Consider the following 25,848-nt stretch of genomic DNA (forward strand, 5'->3'; position numbering starts at 1 on the left):
GGGAGCACAGCGGTCACCTGCCCTCCCCCATCTCTGCCCTCTTTCTTTTCTCCATCACTCTTTTCAATATGTCTTTTTAGATCAGCCCTTTCTTTTCTTCCTCTTTCCCGTTGGTTCAATATGATCCTGTTCCTTCCTGTTTCCCCTCATTCCCTTTTGTCTTCTCACCTCAATTTCACTTCCTAACCCTTCTTCCCTGCCATGACACGACAATCAGTCTCCCTTGAGTCATCCTTACTTCCCCCCAACGTCCCCTATCACTCTGACGTCTTTCCCCCTTCCTCCCCCCAGCTCTGACGGACGCGGTCCTCTCACCCCACTGAACCCTCCTCCTTTATAAAGAGATTTTCCTCTTTTTAATCCACGAGACCCCCGGCGCAGCCTCAGCACCCGGCGCACCGTCGGCACCGCGGGTCAAGAGACGATCCTTCCTTCCTTTCTTCCTTCCTTCCTTCGCTCCTTCCAGCGGGAGAGCCCCGGGCGGGGACAAAGCCCCGGCGGCTCGGCCCCGACACCGCCCCGCGGGATGGGCGGCCGTGCCCCGCGGGCTGCGGGGCAGCGCGGCGCCGGAGCGCAGGTGGGCGGCGGGGCAGAGGCGGGCGGCCGGCGGGGGCTGCGGGGCTCCTCTCCCGGCCCGACGGCGCTCCGGGCGGGCGGACGAGCGGGCGCTGCTGCTGCCGCTGTGGGCGCGGGGCGGGGGCGCGGCCGCGCAAGGCGCTCGGCGGAGCCCCCGGAGCCCCCGGAGCCGCGGAGGTAGGGCTGGCTCGGGCGGCGGCCCCGCCGCGGAGCCGTCGGGAGCAGCGCGGACGGGGCTCGCCGGCGCGGCGGTGCCAGAGCGGGCGCGGAGCGGCGGGGCCGGCCTGGGGAGGGGGCTCCGGGAGAGGCTGGGTACGGACGGGGCTGCCGCTGTCCGCGCCGCTCGGGAGTTTTCCCCCGCGGTAGTTCGTGTACTTCAACATTTCTGCCTTCCGACAGCTTTTAAGCTTTCCGTTTGCTTCCCGTATTGTGAGAGAACAGATTCATGCGTTTCATGCTGGACAATTAAATGTTGCAAAAAAGAAATCGCAGACTTTAAAGTACGGGAGATGTTACAAGGGGGACCAGACTCAGCATTCCAATACAAACACTTAAAAGATGTGTTTTGCTGTTGTAGCTATTACTTATACGTAGTTCTATTATTACTTAAAGCAATTTTGTCTTCAAAATAGAGATTTTTGTAATAGTCCACATGCCCAAGATTTTTTCTTGTACCAAACTAGTCTGTGACTGAAAAGTTCCCAGACATTGAGGACTTGGTGATACCAAAATAATTCAGTGCTCAATAACTGATTTCTAAGAGTAGTTTAGCTTTCAGCCACGTCATTCATTCCCTTTTGTGTTCAGACTGTAACCACTGGTTGTTGCTCCACTGGCATTTTAATTGGCATGTGACATTAATCTCAATTACATCTGAAATTCTCATTTCATAAATTCACCGGCGTAGTCTCTTTAAAAACCATCTGAGGGTTTTTGTACACTGATTCTAAAAAGCAGGCATGCTAAAAGCAGACCTATTATTGCATTCTCTCCAGAGGTCTTAATGAAATAGCGATAAAAGAAACAGTTGGGACTTCAACATGGCTTTCCATGTGGAGGGGCTGGTGGCCATAGTTGTCTTCTACCTGGCAATCCTGGCAGTAGGGATATGGGCTGCTTGGAAAACCAAGAACACCGGCAGCGAAGGAGATCGCAGCGAAGCCATTATAGTCGGTGGAAGAGACATTGGTTTGCTAGTTGGTGGATTTACAATGACAGGTATGTAAAAAAACACCTTGCTGTTTCCTAGTCAGTGTAAAACTTGTCAGTTTTCCATTTGAATGAATTGCAGTCTGCATGTTGAGTAATGCAAAGTGGGGAAAATAGATATACTTTTTAATCCAATTGTAGCATCTGTATAGAAGCAACAAATATTTGTAAATCTTACAGAAAGAATATATTTTAACTAGTTTGCATATATTTTCATTCCATATTCATCTGTAGATCAGATATGTTTGGGACAAAAGTACGGAATTAATATAGATTAATTAAAAAGTCTTAAAAGAATTGTTATAGTTTTTAAAACCATCCATATTTGTGTGTTATTGGGTTTGTTTAATCTGAGTAAAACAAAGTTTATAGGGAAAAAGATTGTTGGGAAGGGGAGGGTGTACAACATAAACTAACTTTCTAAAAGAAAATTGATATAACTCCAGACTTGTAACTGTACAGATTTCAGCAAACTTATTTTGTGGATTCTTTTAGCTTCTTTTTCAGCAATTGGACAAAATAACGCTTTACTCTCAATAGTAGTATGAGTAAGAAAAGGCTGGGTGAAGGAAGAGTTCTTCACTGATTTTGTAAACAGTGCTCTCTGAACTCCCAGAGCCAGTCAAACCAGCCGTCTTGCCTGGGTAAATAAGATACTCACAATACTGTCCAAAATCTCGAAACTTATATTATGGTATTGGAACAAAAATGCATTATAGGAAGAGTGAATTTGCCCACCATTATATTAAGGCAAATTAGTGTTTAGGCATGGATGGGTTTTTTTTAATTCTTAATTTAATCTAAATCCTATTCAGGCAAAGCCCTTTCAATTGCCAAATTGAATTTATCTGACTGTATTTATGTTTTGCTGTTTTGCCCTGCTCTGCTTTCACAATTATCTAATAAGGAAGAGCCAAGTAAAACTTGGGCCAAAAATCTGCATTCTTTATTTGAGATAACTTCACATTCTTTTGCAGGGGCATTTTGCTCATTCGAAGACTGAATGTTTAGATATTGAGTAAAGAATGTTTGTAAAAGTCAATAAAGTTTGAATGCAGTCAGATGTTCTGCTTTTTGCACTATGCTGTAATTTACCATATCACGCATCCATCAGCTACTGGTGCATGAGGTATGACGAGAGTCTGCTCATAGTGAGAGCTGGTTGGACTGCTTTCTGCTGAATGAAATGTTTTCAAGGGCACTGAAAACAGAATGTTTTGCAGAAATATTGGTTGCCACAAAACAATAAACATTAAATCAGGGGAGTCAAGATAAAAAAGCATTTCCCGCAGAAGTGGCTACAACTAATGGCTTTGCATATAGAAGATACAGATTCTGGTCTCCTTCATCCTATTTTGCAGGAATACTTTGTGTAACAGTGAAGCACAGATGAGACCTGAACTGGGATTTCCTGTATCTCAGGCATGTTCTGTAGCCACCACAATTCACACCCGCACATGTTCATCCTGTGTTGTGCAAGCTCTAGAGATTGCGCAGTGTCTCATCTTTGCAGCAGAATATCAGACTGATCCCAAAGCCTTTGGGGAGCTCAAACTATCACGGATTTTATACTCTCAAGGCTGACACTCTTTTTCCCCTGTGCCTTCCTTCAATCTGGCAATTAGAGCTGGATATGGCAACTAGCCTACCTTTCAGTGGTAGTGAACCACGGCTGGTGCATACAGCGAGATCTGGGCACTAATCTGCTGAGCCAGGGGTTCGTCCGAGCTTTGTCTCGGTGAGGGTGTTTGGGGCACTCGATTTCTAAAGTCATAACAAAACAATCATGAAAGTAAGCTGATGAAAATCGACAATAATTTTTACAGGTTGATAATTTTTACAAAAGGGACATACATTTCAAGCGCATACCTGCTTTTTAAAAAATGGTTGGTGCTGATTTTGCACCTCGCAACCCTGACTATTCGCAATACGTGACTATTCCAACACCATCTTTATGTTTTCCAGGTTTAATTGTCTAAATATAAATTAGAAAGCAAAGCCTCCCTACATCAGGAAAACAAGAATTGTTTTAAAGATTTCCAGAAAGGATATTGGTTTTATGTACATGAAGCACTTTGGTTTATGAGATAAGGCCTTATTCTCTCTTTTTTGCCTGCGACAAACGCTGCAACGTTCTGCGGGTATTGGCCATGAAAGTAGTAGAAGTTTCTAGGGTTACTTAGTGGAGAGGACGACAGCACTGAGCCTATAAATTTGAAATAAAATTCAGAATATAAGCACCAAAGTAAATATTACAGAGTAATTATAGCTGATTTTCTAAACAACATTGAAAAATCTTAAAGCACTACCTATGAATAGCAGCTGTGGATATTTTTGGATATATGCTGTGATCTTAAAGGAGAAAAAGCTGTATCAACCAGCTACTGAAATGCTGAATACAAAGCCTGTTGAAGGTTGAGTGTGTCTGCAAAAAAGAAAACAGAAGGAGTGAAAAGGTTGAATTGTGGATGGATCACAGCAGTTTATATTAAAATGAAATAACATTGTACCACAGTAGACGCATTTAATCTGTGTATAATTTTTACATAATTATAGATAAAATATTGCATTAAAAACTGCCATTCCTTATTTTTGTGAATGATTTTTTAAAAAAGTGTTATCTGAAACAAAATTTAATCTAATTTGATTTTAGTGATTGAGTTTAAACCTCAAAGGAAATAGTTGAGATTACATAACTAAATGCTCACAAACATGACCCAAAAGGATATAATATATTGATGTAATTTTTGCATTTTAGTTGGATAGACCTACATAACCCTTCTACATGAAAAAAAAAAATTACACAATTCTATTTTATTCTAATCTTTGGATCAGAATTTTCATTTTACAAAACTTGATGAGTTTATTAAATAATTTGAGTGCTCAGACAAGGAATTCATCTGAAGAAATACCAAAAATTTGGTTTCCTAGTATATATATCAAGAACTCAGAGATCAACTTCTGTTTGTCTCACAGGAACTACAAGAAAAATTGCACTCCTTACCCTCAGTATTTGTTTGATCTTTTTTTACAGTGCATGTTTTAAATGGATGTTGGTATTTGCTGCATTTTTTGTTCTTCAGACAGCAGGCAAAGAGAAGATTAAAATAGATTACCACATGAATGCTTCCATAGATTATTAAATATTGTATTCCTTTTGGCTGATTTAGGTAAAAACAAAAAGAATTTCACCAAAAATAATGGTATTAAACTAACTTTAAATTATGGCTTACCAAATGAGGATCAGAAAATTAATATCTAAGGTTGAAATCCCATCCTATCTTATCCCTTTATAATTCTAATGTATTTACCTGTGTCAGTGTACGTGCTGACTATCCATTCATCCCTTCAGAAAAAGACATATAACACCTTCCTAGAGCTCTGTGGTCCTTGCCAGGTGTTCCAGAACAGTCATGTGCACAGAAAAATTGATTAGCAGCAATTTTTCAAACGCCAATCCAGAAATCAAGAAATAAAATTAAAAATAAGGGCTAAATCCTTCAATCCTTACACAGCAGTATCTGTCTGCAGTGCAGACAGTGGCAGGTAATGACCCCTACAACATCACACAGAAGGGAATTGACTTGATCTCCTCCAGAAGAAAATAAGGGAGCTAGGCATGGCACCAAGTGCCCTTTGGGGAACATCTGACATCTCTGTAGCAACTGTTGGCAAATCAATGCTGGAGCTGGAAGCCCCATTCACCACAGCTGCAGCAATATTGGACATCTGCCCCTGACTGTGGGATATTATTCCCTCCTGTAACCAAGTATATAATTAATGTAGAATTCATGCTTAGGCATTTTCTGGGGAAAGAGACAAATAAGCTTCCCTTTGTAAATATTTACTTTTTGATATTGGATACTGGTGCTTATTCCACAAGATTATGCTGCTTGAGACACAATAAGCAACACACATCCCAGGTAGTCAGGGATTTTTCCATAGAGCATGGGGTCCATACTGGGACCAGTACTATTCAGCAGCTTTGTCAGGGCCATGGACAAGGGGAATGAGGGCCCTGTCAAGCAAGGTTGCAGATGACACCAGGATGAGTGCTATGGTTGATACTCTAGAGGGAAGGGATCCCATACAAAGGTACCTGACCCAGTGTAAGAGACCAAGTGTAAGATCCTCCACCTGGATCTGGGCAAACCCAAACATGGATACAGGATGGGTGATGAGTGGATTAAGAGCAGCCCTGTTAAGAAAAATTTAGAATCACAGAATTGTAGAATCATCAGGATTGGAAGAGGCCTTCAAGATCATCAAGTCCAGCTGTCAAGCCAACACTACCACTGTAGCCCCTAAACCACATCACTCAATGCCAGATCCAGACACCTCGTGAACACCTCCAGGGATGGTAACTCCACCACCTCCCTGAGAAGGATATTCCAATGCCTGACCATCCTAACAGTCAAAACTGTTTTTCTAATGTCTAATCTGAATCTCACCTGCCTCAGCTTAAGACTGTTTTCTCTTGTGCTTTTGCTGCAGGCATGGTAGAAGAGACGGGCCTCACATCACTACATCCTCCTATCAGGCAGTTGTAGAGAGCGATAAGGTCCTACTCTTCTCAAGACTAAACATACCCAGCTGCCTCAGTTGTTCCTCATCAGACATCTTTTCTAGACCTTTCACAAGCCCTGTCACCCTTTGCTGGACACACTGCAGCATCAATTCCTTTTTAAAGTGAGGGGCCCAGAACTGGGCACAGCACTAGACGTGCCAAGTTGCCAAGTACAAGGGGATGTCTTTCCTGCTCCTGCTGGCTGCACTATTGCAGATGCAGGCCAGGCTGCCACTGGCCTTCTTGGCCACCTGGGCACACATTTCCTCATGTTCATCTGCTGTTGATCAGCATCCCCAGGTCCTTTTCTGCTGGACTATTTTCCAGACACTGTCCGCAGCCTGTAGCACTGCCTGGGGTTGTTGTGACCAAAGGCTAAGACTCAGCACTTGGTCTTGTTGAACCTCATGCAGTTGGCCTCAGCCAATCTCTCCAGCCTGTCCATATCTTACACTACTGCAGATCAACACTCTGACGCAACTTTGTGTGATCTGCAAATTTGCCAATGGTAGATTTAGTTGCTTCATCCAGATAATCAGTAAAGATATTAAACAGGACTGGGCCCAACATTGATCTCTGGAACAGGCTGGGAGAGTTGGGGTTGTTTAGCCTGGACAGGGGAAAGATCTGTGCAGACCTGATAGCAGCCTTACAGTACCTAAAGGGGGCTTATAGAAAAGATGGGGATCGGGGCATGAAGTGAAAGGATGAGATGCAGAGGTAGGGAATTGAAGGGTAGATTTAGATTCTATATTAGGAAGAAATTCTTTTTTGTGAAGATGGTGATGCACTGGAAAAGGTTGCCCAGAGAGGTTGTGGTTGCCCATCCCTGGAAGTGTTTAAGGACAGGTTTGACAGGGCTTTGAGCAACCTGGCCTTGTGGGTGCCATCCCTGCCCATCACAGAGGAATTAGAAATAGAAGATTTTTACGGTACCTTTCAATCCAAACAATTTCATAATTCTAGAAATCTGATAAACAAAGTATGATATTCCCCTCTATCTTAATTCACACTGTAAAGAGTCACAAAATCCCAAATGTTTGACAACTTTTTATGTAGGATATGTATCCTTGCTCTTCTTGTTAAGAATCAGCCTTAACCCATCTTCCCCACATGGCTCCATACAGTCATCACTCACCCCTTATCTCTGTAGTCCACAATAGTTTTAATAACCAAAACTCTACTCGTAACAGGGCTCCTTGGGTCGCTTCTTTTGTTGCAGCCTCTCTCTGCATGCACACCCTCATGAAAGTCCATTATACCATTTCCAACAACAGAATGGTTCATTCCTGTGGTTCACATTGCTGAAAGGGGGACAATTGTAATTCTCTGGTTGCTGGAGATCTTTGATTCTAAAGCCATAGTGAAATTCAGCAAAATACCCTCTAGTAGTACTTGAGAGATATCACAGCCGAGCAGAAAAGAGTAGTTATTTAGCTCTTAATAAAATTTCTTAAAGAATTTTATTAAATTTTCTTAATTTGTTTTTCTCTCCAATTGTTTGTCTTAAACACAAAATCAAGTTTGCCTGCACAATGGTGGATGATGGGAAAATTCTGAAGAATGTTTAAGAAAAATACATTTCCAACAATTGTGACTTTTTACACAGAAACCCTAACCACTCTTACATGAAAAAGTAAAGGGTTCTGACACAAACCAAAACATCATTACAAAAATCTAGGACTGTCTGGTCCTGTTGAAACTGCAGACTTGGATTTCTAAAACTTGCTCATTGCACATCAGAGATAATAATTTTTTTTTTGCATGGAATCTGCAAACAGGAAGAGATGAACTTTATTACTTGATTTGTTATGAAATATTTTTGCAGATGTAATCACAACACATTTATGTGTTCGAGTTTTTCTCTCATATATATACTGTTGATCCCAAATTCTCAAATGTAGAAACTTCCCTTAAAGGCAGAGAATAAACTCATTAAGTGTCAGAGGTCGGTATATAAAAAATACTGCTTTTTGGAGAGAGAGATAAAATCAGAAATATTGGAGATAGCACATATCCTTTATTGACTATGGCTCAAGGAAAAATAAAATAAATTAATTAAAGTTTAGAGTTTAGAACTTTTATGGTGACAAAAAAAGCACCACAACTCTATATAGAAATATTTTGAGAACTCCGAGTTTATTAGTATGCTTCATGTAACAACAAAAATTTAGCAAGGTTTAAAAGGCTTTTTTTTTATTAAGGTCCTGGTAAATACTGTGTTCATCAAACTTTGCCTAATTTACATGTCCTACTTTAGACTCCCTCTTATACATCTCCTTTATTTGTACTAACACAAACAAAATCGTAATAGTAAATAAATAGTGGGGGACTCAGCCCTCACATCATCACTGACTATATAAAGACTTAGACACTTTGATGATTGCCTCAGTCCTTTTGACTTCTTTTTTCATATGCTTAGGCTGTAAATTCAAATTAAGGCTGCCTTTAATAAAAGGATGCCATGCCTGGCACTTGTATTGTTGATATAACAAAAAATAGCCATATCGTACATAATGATGATTTTATTATACAGTGTGTGATCTTTTCTTTCTTTGTGGACATTAAAGACTTTTCCATCTCTTCCTTTTCAGCCACATGGGTTGGAGGAGGTTACATCAATGGGACAGCAGAAGCTGTGTATGTTCCAGACTATGGTCTAGCTTGGGCTCAGGCTCCTATTGGATATTCCCTTAGCCTGGTTTTAGGTAAGCAAATACTAAAACTAATAGACCCTCATTTTAAAGAGTTCTGATGTCAGGTTCATTCTTTAAAATAAAAAACTATGGTCCCATAAAAGGTTGCTGAGGTAAACTGGATCCCTTCTTCTGGTACATTTGGCTATTGAAACAAAATAAAACAAGACAAAAAACAAGTATAAATAGTTTGATATCTCAAGTGTCCCAAATTGCTTGCCAAGACCTATTTGATTATTACAACCATATTCTTTGGGGGTGGTAGAGGGGACCAGTAATGTGTTTAAATTGTCAATACCTAGTTTTATTTATTCAAGTTTTTGTTAATTGCCTATATGATCTGGAACATGACCCAGATGCCCAGGTGTCAGTACACCTATAAATCTTGAAATTGGACAACTATCCTTTTGGGTTAGGAAAGTGCTTATACTTTATAGACGTCCACCAAGAACCTAGGTAACTCTTCTGATTTTGTGTAGGAAGTATGTAGAACATATTTCCTCAGATTGGAAACTATTTTCTTAAAACTGAAACATGCAATCTCTTAAATGTACCAAACTCTAAATCACATGTCAGAATGCTAATGCAAAATCCTGATATATGCAGGGAGAGAGTGTAAAATACAGACAGCATTATAAATTCTAATGCTTAAATAATGATGCAACTGTTTAAAAAGCATGTTGTTTCAGAAAAAAAAGATCCTGTGTTTTTCATATTTCCTTAACGTGACTGATGTACTCACTTTTCTAATATAACTTGACTTCTCAGTCTATTCTGAGTCTATTCTCAGGGTCCTCCCACCTAATCTGTCCCTTTGTTTCCTTATCCAGATCCTCTCTCACATTTTATTTCTTCCTATACAACTTGTTTTTCTCCCTCTTTCTTTTTTCCCCTTAAAAATGCTTTCCAATGTCCTGTCCTAGTTATCCTGACTTCCCAGGCAGAAACTTCCCCCACTGCAGATGACCTCCCTGGCATGACAGGCCAGCTCCAGTTCTTGCCACCCCTGCGAGCAGCTCTGTGTGCTGTAAGGAAAGCAGGGCCTGTGGATGTCTGCCTGGAGATGAGTTGGTGCCATTAGGAGGTCCCAAGGGTCGCAATCCGTCGGTGTCATTAGCTGCCTGTTGGGATTGGAGTCACAAGCGTCCTCCTGGCCCTCAGCTATAGTAGATATTTTTGCCCCCAACGAAGGAGGAATGAGGAGGAGGAGTCCATCTTATCAGAGGGCTAATTACTTACTTTATTATACTATATTGTTCTATATTACATCTATATTACATTACATCTAAACTGAATCTGCCAAGCACTCAACTGCACTGCACTGCACGGAATCTCGTGCCTGTCAGCCCACAGTCCTGACACACACGCACCTGGATCCAATTGGCCAGTGAATCAAAACACACCAGAATCCAATTATCAGTTCCCTTCAGGTAAACAATCTTCCACGATGCATTCCATTTGTGAACAAACACAGGAGCAGTAAATGAGATAAGAATTGTTTTTTCTTTCTCTGAGGTTCAGAGAATGTGAAACCCAAAAGTATTCTTGGGAAGAATTGTGCCTTGCTTTTCTCTGTGAGGAGAAATGTGGTAACACTCAGCCTCTGCAGAATTGACACAAATTAACAATAGTCCAGAAGACTTAGCCTCTCTGCTTGTTTTCAGCTGTTTAGAGATGCCCAGACTTGTTTTCCTGAAAATTATGATGGCTACTGCAGAGAAAAGCAGTCTATATGTATAACCATGTATCTCTCTGCAGAACACAGAGAAAGAATTTCTCTAGGCATGATCTGTACTTGAAAGCTTGAGGAGGGAAATTCTTTATCCTTTAAAAAAACACATAATCAAAATTATAAATACAAGGCTGGGAAAAATATTACTGCTTCAGACAGGAAGTATTTAAGATTAATTTGATCTCCCTGTTTGTTCTCCATACAATTTATTTTCGTTAGTTTTTCAAGTAATTTAGTTTTAAAAGTTTGAATACCTCCTATTTCCTTTAACAGGTGTTTGAACATACTAATAGATCATGTTTTTTCTTCTTTAATTGTCTTTTGCAATGATGGCATAACAAGTAGACTAGGAAAAGGATCCATTACCAAACCAAGAATCACAAAAAAAAAAAAAGCTGAAGAGTTTCTGCATCTACCTGTCTAAACACAGCATTCACATAAGCACTATAAATTGGGATGACAGTGTATGACCCAGTACCTTCTGTTCAGAGAACTTGATGAAATGAAGAAATATGAGTTATAAAAGGCAATACATAGGAATTTGGAAAACCTTCTGCACAATATGATGAGTAAATGACATATCTTGTCATGAGGAACCTAATTAAGGGTTGCCAAATGCCATACAGTATATCTTACTGGGAACTGACAGGGTTTCCAGTTCGTAATTATACCTTATACAGCAGTTTTACTGTGATGACTTGGTTACAGTCATGTGCAGATCTCAACTACACAGGTTTCCATACAAGGGCTCTTTCAGCTTTCCTCAGATAGAAAGACAGAAGGAATTTGCCCAAGAGAGACAGAATTTGAGGAGGGAAGGCCTTTGCACATTTATGTACATATCTAGCCCATATACCAGCCAGGCAGAGCAGAATAATGATATATCAAAATTCCTGAACATACATAAGTGAAACAACTGTATGAGAAGTATTAATGTAATCTGACAGCGGCAGAACTCAGAAGACCTCTGACACATCCTGCAGGTGTAGTAAAGTTGTTTCAAACATACATAATAAATCTGAATTATCCTGAAATAATCAGATTTGCTGTGTGTGCACTAAACCACATGTGAAATTCTATTTCTGATTCAGGAGTCTCAGACTGTTTTATTTTTAGAGTAGGAGTATGTGAAAATTCATGCTGGATTCCAGTCTAAGAATCAACAGGATTAGGTAGAAAAGCCATTCTCTTAGGCTAATCCAAAATTAGACAAAATTCTGACAGCATCCATAATGGGAGATTACATAAACTGAGCCAGAAAAAATAAGAAAAAACCTTTTTTTAAATCATCATAATATAGATACTAATGGAGTATGTGCATTTAAGTAATTCTGTAGACATACGTTAGAGTTTCCAGAGGATATTTTCACTGTACTTTTTACTTACAAACAAACAAATAAACAAACAAATATTATTGATGACATTTTTGTACCCTTAACTGCAATGAATCTTTTATCCCTTAATGGTAATGCATTTCTGAACTGCAGCTGGTGTCTTATGTGGCTTTTTCTTTGTAGGTGGCCTTTTTTTTGCAAAACCCATGCGATCCAAAGGCTATGTGACAATGTTGGACCCCTTTCAGCAGCTTTATGGGAAAAGGATGGGAGGACTACTGTTTATTCCAGCTTTAATGGGAGAAATGTTTTGGGCTGCTGCCATCTTCTCTGCCTTAGGTAAGGAATAAGCAGTATAAATATTAGTTTATTACAGGTAGAAATTATCAAGAATATCAGAAATGCATTAAAATTCTGGCTCCAAATGGTAACTATTTAAGGCAAGTGATTCAGACTGTGACATTTCTCAGACCCATGCTAACTAGCAAATAAATCCAGTAATGCTACCCCTTTAATTATTTTGATAAGGGAAAGACATGCAAAGTATCTATTCATTTTCACATACCTTTAAGTTGTCCCTCTTCAAAGAGCATGAAAGGATTTAGGAGCAAATTTCTGTTCATAGTGAGGGTAACATAAGTGATTGCAAGGGCCCCTTTAGTGTCAAATCTGACCCAGCTTTTCTTTTACATCTCTGGGATGAGAGAAGCCAGTCAAAATTTCCCTTAATGATATGTAACAGCATTTCCAATGCATCTTAACAAAATAATGCTTTGAATATAGGAGATCTCCTTATACAGACCATTCCATAACACAAATAATAGAAATAAACCAGACACTAATCAATAAATTGAAGAATTCTTCAATTCCAAATGGCTTTCTTCTTGACAAAATGAAGAAAATACTCAAGAAAGGATTTGGAGAATTAGTGAAACTGTGACTCAATAGAAAATCACTCAACTACTCATCCAGTCCTGAAAAAAATCAGCTTCCAGGGTTTTTAATTATATTTCAGGCCTACATTTAGCAACCCCTTTAAGAATAGAGAAAGCCCTTGAGTTGAAGCACCAGTAATTGACTTTTACCAACTAATCATACTAATAATGCACATGCATGTGGTAATGCCTTCTAGCATAAGCTATTTTAAACAAAAATAAACTTTGAAGGTACTCTCCAACTGCGCTCTGATGAACTGCAAAGCAATGGGGAGCTTGTTTACCACCATTTCATCACAAAATCCTTAAAAGACTAAGAAAAAACTGCATGCTGAGGTGATGGGAGTTGAATAACTTGAAGAACACCCAGAGTATTTGCAATATTTTTTATTAAGGACAAGCCATTCTCTTTTATTTCAACATAAAATGATATGAATACCTTTCTAGATTTATATAACAGCCAACAGTTAAAGACTGTCAATGATTATAAAGGTCAATGAAGATTTTAATTTTAACTATTCTGTGAATAATCTAGTTCCTTTTTCACACCTATCCTCACTGATGAATGTTTAATCCCAGTATTCTTCACTACTTGCTTTTCAGCAATACTCCTTCCTTGGCAGGGTTATAGATGGGAAACACTGATCTTTAAGCTGTGGAAGAGGTCTGAGCTTGTCATTCTTAAGCACATGAACTTTGAAGGCTCATTGTTCAGCAAAAGCCACATCTATCAGCTCCCAGAAGTTCTTATATATCACACATCATGTTGTCTTCTGAGGCCAAAACTCTTCCAAATATGTACTCCAGAATATCCATCTACAATAACTGCAAGCACTAAAAGTACTTGCAAGATGTTTCATTGAAATCATCCTAATTAGGGGGAGAGGAATTTCTTAAACACGGTCTTAAAACATTGCAATGGCTGAAATAGCTGATACATCAAAGGGAAATGTATAAGCATCCTGATAGCTGCTGGAGGGGCCAGGCAGGAGGACACAAGCTGTTCAGGGGGTTTCTTGAGTGCACTGGCAGCAACTTCTTGACACAAATGATCAGGGAGCTGTTGTAGGGAGGTGGTGCCCTGTTGAACCTGTTACTTAGACATGAGGAAGAACAAGTCAGGGTTATAAAGGTCAAAGGCAGATTTGGCAGCAATATTCATGAGATGGGGGAGCTCATGGTCCTGAGAGGGGGGAACAAGGCAAATATCACAACTTCAGCCATAGACTTTAGAAGAGTAGAGCTAGGCCTAGCAGAACTGGTTGATATTCAGGGATCACCTCCTCCATGCTCAAGAGCAGTTCATCCTAACAAAAGGGAAAATATGAACCGCTGTTGAATGGGATGGGGCACCTTGTGGTAAAAGATGTGGAAAAGACTGATGTATTCAGTGCTTTTTCTGCTTAATTCTTTGCTGGCAAGATCAGTTTTTAGGAATCCCAGGACCCTGAGAAGCTTGGGAAAGTCTAGTGCAAGGAAGACTTGTTGGAAAAGAACCAAGTGAGGACACTTTAAAATACACTGGACAGACACAGATTCATGGGACCTCAGGGGATGCATCCTGCAAGTGCTGTGACAGCTGGCTGTTAGCATTGCAGGAACATTTTCAGTATCCTTCTGAAGACTGTGGCAATCAGGGGTGGGCATAGCTGGTTTTCACAGACAGAACAAGAGAATGTACTCCTTACAGACCTTGAGCAACAAAAGGAAGTGCTGGGACACTTCTCCATTTCCTAAGAACTTGCAAAATGAGAGATGCTAAACTTAGACCAACAGGAGCATCTCTTTCCTATTCCCTTTAAAGGTGCAGAAAGGGTGTGCAGAATATACAGGGTAATTATTAATGCTGTTACTGTCAGTCCAGAACCAATATATGCAACTTGACAAAGGTGGGGTTCTCATCAGACATGCTGTGATACACACACTAACACACAGCGCTTTGCTTTTCTCCTTAGGTGCGACTATAAGTGTGATCATTGACATTAATGTCAATATTTCAGTCATTATTTCTGCCCTGATTGCCACTTTGTACACACTTGTGGGTGGAGTTTATTCTGTGGCCTACACCGATGTAGTTCAGCTCTTCTGCATCTTCCTGGGACTGGTAAGTTTGGCTTTTTTTGCCCTGTTTTGTCAAGGATTTGTCCTGAGCAGCTACAAGGGCCAAGTGTGTCCTGGGGTGTACCAGGCACAGCATTGCTAACTGGCCAGACTCACAGAGTGCTGACTTTAAAAGTCTGCATTTGCATCAATGTACAGCCTGTACTTGGGAAATAGTGCTGTCCAAGAGGTCTGATTCTTTGGCTTTTTTCCAGCCAGTCTGGCAGTCCAACCACTCTTACAATTTTCCTCTTGAGTATACATCCAACTCAGAATAGAACTGGTGCTGACTCCTTCCCTGTCAGTCTATAGGACTGTGACACTGGCAGGAGGCATCAGACATACTAAACTGTTGGTAGAGAAATTCTGCCACTGGACCTGTAGAATTGATACTCTACTGCTTCTCTTTTCTGTGGTTGTCACCTACACAGCTTAGTTAACCTCCTGTTAACTTAGTTAACCTTCCTGGTTTTTCCCTCATTTCCCTCCACCACCCTTGGAGACCATAATACAGGAAGTCTCACTAAATGTCTTGGCTGTTTTAGTGTGGAAGTGAATATCCTTCATCAGCTATCGATGATATGCTAGTGGGTAGCCTTTTATTTTGTGCTGTTCTTTAAGCCCCATATTGAAAAACATCAGTGTGACCCTGATCATAAGGGTGAAATCAAAGAAGCTGCTGGCTTTGTTTGCCAGTGGCAGTAAGAGACAGTCAAAGGTGTGCAGAGAACTGTGATATGCTAAAATAAATGGAGTGGCTCAAGATGAAGGAATCAAAGGGAACCTTGGAGGCCTGGTGTTCTTTCTCTGCTTTCAACAGAGTTATTGTGCAACTCTAGGAAAATTGCTTCAGCCATTGCTTACACAGGTGGTCACTAACCAGCTCTCTGTGTGTGCTTACTTTGTGGCATCTTGCTGTGAGGACTATAGCCTTTAAGTGATTTAATGGAAATGGTGCTAAATAGCCTGAAAAAGCAAATCCAAGTTCCAGCTGGCCACCTCAAATGAAAAGTTATTCCAGACTTTCTTCCCTCATATCTTTTTTCTTCATCTGAACAGTGGGGAAAATACTCTTTCCCTAACATAAATGTTAATATTTGTGTGACATTAAGTTTCTACAGATGGCATGCATTACAGAAATTCCCAAAACTGGAGAGAAATCAAAGTACAGAAATTGTCTTCCAGCGTGATCCACTCATGAACCACTAGAGAGCCTGATCCTGCAGGAATAACATAAAAATTAGTGTGAACCTGATGGGAGAGTGGGAAGAAAATGAAGGTTGTACAGAAGTTTTCTAAATTATTAGATCTATAGCTTTTTAGTGTTTTGTTTAATTCAGGTTGGGCTCTTTATGTAATTTCCCATTTGAAATAAACATCAGTAATGTAGTGCTGAAGAACCCATATTCATGAACTCAAGAGTGCCATCAGTGAGGCTGAAGAGTCAGTATCTAAATGGCCATGCTCTAGGGAGGCAGGTTTAGAACACATGGGACCCTCTCACAGTAGATGTCACAGCACAGGAGAGCACAGATGATTCAGTTATCCCAGCTTCTCCTCCAGACTCTGGAGCAGTTTTTACTCTCACTGTCACAGAGCTTTGCTGCTCCTTCCTCTAATGTCTGGTGGTCCAGGAAAGAGTGTAAACAATGTATGAAGAGGTTAGGTAAAATAGAACAAAGTTGTGTAAATGTGTATTTTCTTCTGCTTTTTCAGTTTCCATTTATTAATTCTTTGCTCACACTCTCAAGGACACATGTGAGCTATCCACTATCAAGCCCTCTGGATTTCAGAAATGTTCCACCCGCACATAATCTGACTTTTTGCAATTCATCTTGATAATTTGGTATTCAATCATATTCAAACAAGCAAGAATAAGAAAACTAGATGAGTGTTAATATTTAAATTTCACAGATTTAGAATATCTTCTTTAGACCTGAGCACATTGTTTCTCTTTGGTTCCAGTGGATCAGTGTCCCCTTTGCCATGTCCCATCCTGCAGTAACAGACATTGGGCTCACGGCTGTGCACCATGTGTACCAAGCACCTTGGCTTGGATCTATCAACTCCCTTGACATCTACACATGGTTGGACAACTTCTTTTTACTGGTAAGTGGTGATTTGTATGAAGGAGTAAAGCATTTAAGCACTCACACCATGTTACTGTGACAGCTGAAAATGATGGAGTCTAGTTAAGAGTTTCTATCAAACTGAAAACTTTTACCCTCTTGACTCCTGCTTGATATTTCTGCACATTTGAATGATTTCAGTGACATATCAGCCAGCATTGCCAGGAATGCAATTTAAATAACATCAGGCTGAAAGAGCTGACATGTTAAAATTAAATAAAAGTGTGCAGCTAATGCTTAACTGATGTAATTGTTGGCAGAGGAATTCATATATTGCAGAAGGCAATAAATACATTATACAAATGATTAAATATGCCTTTGGTATAGGGAAAGAAAAAGCTGTGCAGAGATGGATGGCAGGATGGATAAATTCATACACGCACACATGCCAGAATGAACCGTGGTCTCTCATTATTTAATACCTATATTACACAAGGGATCAGTGGTTATTAAGTACTTTCCATTACAGGATCTAGAAACACATGCTAACATTTTCCATTCTCAGCATCCCTATGCAAATTTACACTGGTTTTATTATCATGTTTTATTTTGCAATTACATTTTCTGGCCTTTTTTCAAATACTCACAGCCAAAAATCTTCAGGGTCTTTTTATAATTGGTCTATTAAAACATGTTATTTTATTCAGCATTCTCTCAGAGACCTAAAGTATTACATTAGCTCAAGTGGCTGTATTCTCTCCTGTAAGCCTGAAGGTTTAATTTGACCAAAGGAAAGTTTTGATATTGCCAAATTATGATACACTTTCTTTTCATCTAGTCTGTTTCATTATAGCTCAAGAAAGTTACACATTCTTGGAAAGCTTTGATAAAGGAACATTATTATCAAGGTGGCAAAGAAAAACAGTCATAAATAGCAAGTCAAAACCAGAATTGTCAGTGAAACATTAATTTAGTCCCTATGTGTGCATGAAGCTATATGAAACACCTGTGTATACAATTCTGGTCCAAATGCCTCCTGCCTCATTTAGTGTATAGAACTAGGTTATAAAATATGTTTGCCATTTTTTTCTGTGGTGTTTGAAACAGACACTTGGTTACTTAGTGGAGACTATTCAAATCCTGAATTGTTAGCACTTGAGTTTTCAACCTTTGGTAATGCTCTTTTGTGTCATATTTTGCAGAAATAATTTTAAGTCCATTCAGGATCTTCAGTTACATATCGAAATAAAAGAGAAGGGTTTTCACCATAAATCAAAACTTTTCCCTTTTTTGCCTATGTCTTCTACCAACTTTTATTGGTATTGTATTTGCCTAACGCAGTGGGAGAATAATTTTTCAGATTCCTGAATTCAGTGTATACAGAATTGTCCCACCTTCTTTAAATGACTAGACACATTCACAAAGGAAGATAAAATCTTGCACTGATATCATGTCAGAGTCTAATCTAATTTTAGTGGAGCAGGAGTATTGGAGAGCAAATTCTTCAAATATAAAATATGAAAATATTTTTTTCCATAAAGTTTTATCAAATCAAAAGACTTGGGGACTACAGAGACTATGAAAGTGCAAGTGTTGATCCTAATTGTATAAAAAATAACTTGTCTAAAAGAATGGGATTTAAGCGGACTTACACAGATTTGACATTGCTTGTGATAATGAAAGTTGCAGTTCTTACTGGCTGGCTGACATTCAGTAAATAAATTAAACAGTAGCAATATGGCTTTCAGCATTCAAGTGACCCTTGTGCATGTTCTCTGTACGGTGATAGTAAAACAATTCAGCTATCTCCCAGTCACAGCATTCTGTTGTGTTTGCAGACATTAGGAGGAATTCCATGGCAAGCGTATTTCCAGAGAGTTCTTTCCTCATCTTCTGCCACATACGCTCAAGTCCTGTCATTCCTGGCTGCTTTTGGCTGTCTTGTGATGGCTATTCCTGCAGTGCTGATTGGAGCAATTGGAGCATCTACAGGTAAATTATTCAAAATCAGTAGTACAATAAATGTAAAATGAATAGTGCAACAAGTGTGTGAAAATAAATCTTGTGTTGAATATAGGTGACATAAAGGTTAGATAACCAGGTGGCATCATTTTTCAACTCATGACTGCTTCAACAGAAGACTACACAGAAAAATAATGTTATAGAGTATTTCTCCCAAAGGAAATTGCTTCTACCACAGTGGATGAAATTAAATAATTTTGTAGATTCTAGATTTCTACAGACACAATACTTTTATTCAATGTTTGTGTTAGATTCTGGTACTTTTATTTAGTTAGTACAGTAGTAATGGGGAATGGCTGAGGGAGCTGTGGTTATTTAGCCTGGAGAAAAAGACACTGAGGAAGGCATTTTGCTCTCTACAACCTGAAAGGGGGTTGTAGCAAGGTGCATCTCCCACATAACAAGCAACAGGAAATTGCCGCAGGTTGCAGCAGGAGAGGTTTAGAATGGATATAGGGGAAAAGGTGTTCACCAAAAGGTTTTTCAAGCACTGGAACAGGCTGCTCAGGGAAGTTGTGGATTCTTCATCCTTGGAGCTATTTAAAATAGGTGTAGACGTGGCTCTTGGGGATGTGGTTTATTGATAGGCTTGGCAGTGCTGGGCTAATGGTTCAACTCAATGATCATAAACGTGTTTTCCAAACTAAATCATCTTTGATTTAACACAAATTTCTTACCTTGACAAATATTTACTTGCCAAGGTTTTGCTTGTCGTAGTGAAAATGATCCCCATCATAATGACTGTGTAGCTAAACTGCTAAAAATATTCTTTTAGAAATGTTTACATTGCTTTGAGTCCTGTTTGTAATCTAAAAGAGTAGTTAAACACGTCACAAAAAAACCCATGGATCTCAGGCTTATTTTATTGAATAAAACTACATTTATGAGCAATTTAAAGTTTATTTTAGAGACAAGGAAAAATGCTGAGCAGAATTAAATCTGCCTAACAGAAACTGGTGTGACACTGCCTCTCTAAAATGCCATCGGTCTGGGCCTAGTAACAGTTTGTTCTTGAACATGCATGAAAATGTAGTAATATGAATACCTTCCTACCTGTGAAGTCAAGAGGTGCTGTGGCTGCTAATGTCACTGATAACTTACTGGTGTCCATATTGCAGCTTGGAACCAGACTGAATACGGTGTCCCTGACCCCAAGAGCAAAAAAGAAGCAGATATGATTTTACCAATCGTGCTGCAGTACCTTTGTCCAGTCTACATCTCGTTCTTTGGCCTGGGTGCTGTGTCTGCTGCTGTGATGTCCTCAGCTGACTCCTCAATTTTATCAGCAAGTTCTATGTTTGCTCGGAATATTTACCAGCTTGCCTTTCGGCAAAATGTGAGACAATGTTTTCGTTTTTACTTTTAGAGAAAATTTTAGGTGAGACCTTCCCTAGGTGATACACAGACTATAATTTCATAATGAAACACCTCTTTCGTGTTCCTGCCTGTAACTAGAAAAAGAATTTAATTGCTAACAGTATGTTGAACAAACTGAAAAGCATACAAATAATTATGGTGTGACTGATGACAAAAGTGAAAAAGCTGGCTTGGGGAGGGCAGCCATCAAGAGTTCTCATGGACATGCAATTTATCCAAACAGCTAATTAGTGTTGATACAAGTGTAAGTTCCACTTAAATTTTTCACAAAATGAGACATTTTTCTAATCTTTTCTTTATTGGGAAATCATTTGGCATCAGAATGGTAATGTGTTGGAGTTTTTCTTAGGAAACAGAGAAGAAGAAATTCTGATGCTAACAGTTTTTTTCTAGTTGTGATTCTATTTAAAAGTTATTTTTTACATTGCTGTTTTTTCTCTTTGACTCATCATCAAGCTTTTTGCTATGTCCAAAGAGTAATGGCTTTGGGAATGGCAACCATAACCCCTAGGGTTTTTTCTCTGACCTTAAGATTGAGCTAGAGTTATTAGTTTATAATTATTATCGAATTAATCATGCAAAGCTTTCTTTTACAATTCAGTATTTTATATTGACTGTGTGTAAGTGTAGGCATATATAGATATATGTATAGCCATGAAAAAACTACCTAACACTGCCCTTTTTTTGCAGGCTTCAGACAGGGAAATTGTGTGGGTCATCAGAATCACTGTTCTTCTGTTTGGAGCATCAGCAACAGCGATGGCACTGCTGGCTTCATCGGTGTACGGCCTCTGGTACCTCAGCTCTGACCTCATTTATATCATCATATTCCCCCAGCTCCTGTGTGTGTTATTTATCAAAGGAACCAACACCTATGGTGCCATTGCAGGATACCTGTTTGGCCTTGTCCTCAGAATAACGGGAGGAGAGCCATACCTCTACCTTCAGCCCTTGATCTTCTACCCTGGCTGGTATCAAGATGATAACAACCTCTATATCCAGCGATTCCCATTTAAAACACTTGCTATGCTCACCTCCTTCTTTACTAATGTCATAGTCTCCTACTTAGCCAAATACTTATTTGAAAGTGGGACTTTGCCACCAAAGTTGGACTTTCTAGATGCTGTTGTTGCCAGATACAGTAGAGAACACATGGACAAAGCAACTCTTGTAAAAAGTGACAATATTGTATTAAATGAACTTGCACCTGTGAATCCACGACACAGTCTAACTTTGAGCTCAACTTTCACAAACAAGGAAGCCTTCAACTACGTTGATTCAAGTCCAGAACTGTCCAACACTGAAGATAATTAAAAAATCTCATAGCCACAGGCAAAACAATGAGAAGCAGGATATTCTACAAAGAAGTATTTTATCAGAAGGAAAGCAAGAATTGGGAATAAAATGCCGCTGCACATTCTTTAAGTTGTTTCTAGGAGAAGGAGCATCTCATGGGAGGAACTCTTTTCTGCTGTTATCTAATATGTTGGATTAGATCACAGAGTGTTTACTAAAGTATACGTTCAATCCCATTCCTTCCATCCAGAGCTATATACTGTACCATTAAAAAATATTTAAAATTTAAAATATATGTAGAAGAAAATGTGCAACAGTTCTTAGCTAGGATATCATATGAAAAGTTTATAATACAGTAAGTCTGAAATATTATCACTCAGCATTTTATTGGCATTAAGTGAAAATATATTGCCACAGCTATAAGTGATTTATTACTAAAGAGCTAGTTGCTTGAGCAAAGACAGATAGATAAATTCCCTGGGGTTTTGGCCTGGTAATTTTTTTCCTCGTAAGGAAATTTAAATAATACAATCTAGTAATTTATTATTTGTATCAGACAGCAAAATGCACAAATAGTAATAAATTCCTTTTAGGAGTGCTAAACATGATATATTAATTTTTTAAAATTGAAATTAAATCACCAGTTTAAAATTATGTTATAGCTGATATAAGGCAACCTTAAGCAAAATATGTTAATCTGGGTGTTCTCTTTCTTTTTCTGTGGTTAGTGACTGCCACCAAAATTCTTAGAGCAATAACTGGAATTGAAATTCAGCTTGTGAAAAATGGCTCCTATAGAAAAACTCAAACTAAATAGAATTTTTCAGTGTTGGGTGAAGAAGACTTATCTTGACTTATCATCAAAATGAACACAAGCAAAGCAGTCTGACACCGAGCAACTTCACCAATGGAATAAATATTGAAAAGTAAAGAGAATCAAGAATCTTTGAAAGAGAGGGTTTTCCTTGCAGAAAATTCCCAATTTTCACTTACTATAAAAAGCTATTCTTAAAGATGCTGAAAAATCTTTTGGCTTAGTCATGCTGGAATTACTCTGAAAAATCCAGATTTTCCATAGAAAATAACATCTCCTCAAAAATTTCTCAAAAAACCAGGCTTGCTGTACAGCTTTCCACATCTCTAAGTGTTTGCCTCTGAAAGCAGCTTGGAGAGGAACTGAAAGGAACGCTGAACCACTAACACAGAGAGAGGCACAGTGGTGTCCTCCACTAAGTGCCGGACTCCTCCATTGATCCCTGCCCTCCTGGCCGTCCCAGTGAGCCTGCAGAGCAGCAGCACTGGCCAGGTGCAGACAAGACGTGGCTCACGAATGGCAATGCTGGCCAGAAGCAGCAAAGTGGGGAGATGAGGCCTCTGCTGACTGCCCAGGCCAGCAGGAGCAGGCAGTGTTGTCTCCACTTGCCCAGGGCCAGGATGATTGTGTCTGTCCCCGTTGGTATGTGCCTTTCTCAGCGCAAGCTCCAGTAGCTACATTTCTCTACAATTAAGGGTTATGCTCCAATAATTCTTTTTGAAATCTGTGTATGACGCAAAATGTTCGGTTGAAATCCAGATATCCTCCTGTTGCTGGTCACCAGTGAAATTTCTTTTTTTAACACTCACAGCACGAGGAGTTATAAGGGAGGGTAGGAGACGTAAGAATAGGTTTTGCTGCTAAAGGAAGAAGCCATCAACTTGTGCATTCAGTGTTGACATAAGCTTTCACAAGGTTGAATCCTTAGATATGTTTTGCTCCTTTTGTGGACTCTTAACAGCATACATATATATTTAATATGTAGAGAAAATTCATTTCAGACGTGTTGATTTTTTTTTTCTCCTTACACTGCATTTAAAAATAACATTGCAGCTCATTTCTGAATATGCACTGTGACCTGCAGTACTACTGTGCTTACCAATATGGAGTGTGCTCTGGGTGGAGGGAATCAAAACCAGGATATGCAGTAAAAACTCAGAAGAGCAAGTATAGCAAAGAAATTAAAAACTCCTGTGAGATGAGTTAATAGGCCACCCATGAAATTCAGGGTGCTGAGTATCACAAACAAAACATGAGCCCAGCAGTCTTAATTCCCCCATGAACCACAGAAGGGAGATAAGGAAATAGACTTTGTAGAGGAAAGAGGGGAAGAACAGAGGCACTGCTGAATTATTCTTCATTTTCAGCCCAAATTCACTAGTCTGAATCCCTTCTTATGGGAAAATATCAAGTCACAGTTTTACCTGCGTACATAGCCAATGCCTTATGCTGCTGTTCCAAATTAAGTTAGAGGATCCCATTTTACAGTCACCTGTAGGCCTTCCTAAAAACTTTTCTCTTACCTCAGTTTTGTTCAGAAATTGCTAGAATTTCACTAAAAGATGCTGCATAGTGACCAGATGCTTTGAATACAGCAACATTTCAATATTATTTATTTCAAAATGCCCAGTTATGGGAAGGGAAAAAAAGAAAAGAGAAGGGGATTGAGCTGGAATAATTTAAGAAATTTTGATTGAAAAATAAAATTATTTTTCTTTTGTATTCCATTGTTGCCATAAAAATGTAAATGGCTTTAAAATGCTCAAAAAAAGGTAGGTGAAAAATATAAGTGTTAGCCCAAAAATTTCAAACCAGACACTTTAAACATTATCAGAATATTTTGCACTTTCTATCCTATATAAATTTTTTAATTGATACTATTTTATGCAGTATTCCTGCTTAGATGGATTACAAAAGCCAAACCAAACAGCCCCATGCAAAGTCTGTTTACAGGTTTTATTGCCTTAGCTCAGCTGTCCTACCATTTAATTTGTACAGAGCTGTTCATATAACCAAAGGCCACATCTGTGATTGATAGCTGTGGGGGGAAAAAAAGAGCAAAAAACAAAAAACCAAACCAAACAAACAAACAAACAAAAAAAAAAACTAGGTTACCTCCACAAGCAAAGTGCCAGCAGGATGTGATTCTTTAAGCAGATTTTATTTTCAGAGGAATTACAAGTTTTTCTCCCCTTTTGCAATTTGTGGACAGTAGTACTGTGCAGTAAATTAGATTTACAATCAGTGAAGCAAACAGCTCATTTTCAGACACTGAGGTTATTGTTTCTGAGCCTACAATTTTAAGGTAAAATATTCATGATACAATCATACATTTTACTTTCATATTCTTCACATTTGTGAATAACATTTATTTGACAAGGGGTTTTTTCCTCCTTTGCATGAGATGTATTCATAAAATCAAGGTTGATAACATAGCTGACATGTCAAAAAAGTTATTTCATCTCTACTTGTCCAAATGGGATGGTATACGTATTATAAACAAACCATACTTTTGTGAACCTGAACTGAATGTAAACATTAAGTGGATCAAATAAAGTCAGATTTAGTGTTTTATTTTCATATAGTACAAGAGTTTAGGAGTTCAAATAGAAGTATCATAGGAAAAAACTGTTATTCATTTTCCTTCTGCCCAAGTGTATTGGTCAAGTTCCATGTGCAGTTAGTAAGTTATTGTAAGTCTGCTACTAATCAGGGCAGTATTTGTGGATGTAGTTTAAAAAAAAAGTATATTTTTGTCTGTGTCAGAAATGCTATATTAAGACTATACTTAACAAAGCAGATAGGAAGCATAATATAGATATCTATGTTTTAACTTCATTTGTATTGTATTCAATAGCGTCCATGCATTTCAAGAAAAGACTGTCTGGTTTTGGGTCTGCTTTGTCCATCTATTAAAAATAAAGACGTTTATTTTATTATCACTCAGCATCACCCGAGGTTCTGTCTCACAAGCACAGCCCCACAGAGATGAGGTGGTCCTGGCAAAATGAGATCTGGCCCACACCCTGGCCACCAGCATGGTCACAATGCCCTACCCCCAAACCTGGCTTCAGTGTTGGAAATAAATCTCTCATTTCAGTAATGTCCCCCTTGTTCTCAC

General features: G+C 39.1%; 1 protein-coding gene across 1 annotated transcript; it reads left to right on the forward strand.

Annotated features, from left to right (window-relative positions):
- Positions 1 to 1,616: 1,616 nt before the first annotated feature.
- On the forward strand, positions 1,617 to 22,056 carry SLC5A7 (solute carrier family 5 member 7). Its single transcript, XM_059466622.1, has 8 exons — positions 1,617 to 1,794; positions 8,947 to 9,060; positions 12,298 to 12,453; positions 15,005 to 15,153; positions 17,115 to 17,258; positions 19,057 to 19,210; positions 20,359 to 20,576; positions 21,308 to 22,056. Exons 1-8 carry the CDS (start codon positions 1,617 to 1,619, stop codon positions 21,929 to 21,931), a joined length of 1,737 nt encoding a protein of 578 aa, XP_059322605.1. The 3' UTR covers positions 21,932 to 22,056.
- Positions 22,057 to 25,848: the final 3,792 nt, after the last annotated feature.

Source organism: Ammospiza nelsoni, chromosome 2, assembly GCF_027579445.1.
Source record: "Ammospiza nelsoni isolate bAmmNel1 chromosome 2, bAmmNel1.pri, whole genome shotgun sequence".
In the NCBI taxonomy this organism is placed as follows: Eukaryota; Metazoa; Chordata; class Aves; order Passeriformes; family Passerellidae; genus Ammospiza; species Ammospiza nelsoni.

What these genes read in the sequence shown, in the direction of transcription:
- SLC5A7 (XM_059466622.1), top strand. Translation starts at nt 1,617, where the DNA reads ATGGCTTTCCATGTGGAGGGGCTGGTGGCCATAGTTGTCTTCTACCTG. An exon ending in TCTGCATCTTCCTGGGACTG is followed by an intron (nt 15,154 to 17,114) that starts GTAAGTTTGGCT and finishes CTTTGGTTCCAG; the next exon opens with TGGATCAGTGTCCCCTTTGC. An exon ending in AGCTTGCCTTTCGGCAAAAT is followed by an intron (nt 20,577 to 21,307) that starts GTGAGACAATGT and finishes CTTTTTTTGCAG; the next exon opens with GCTTCAGACAGGGAAATTGT.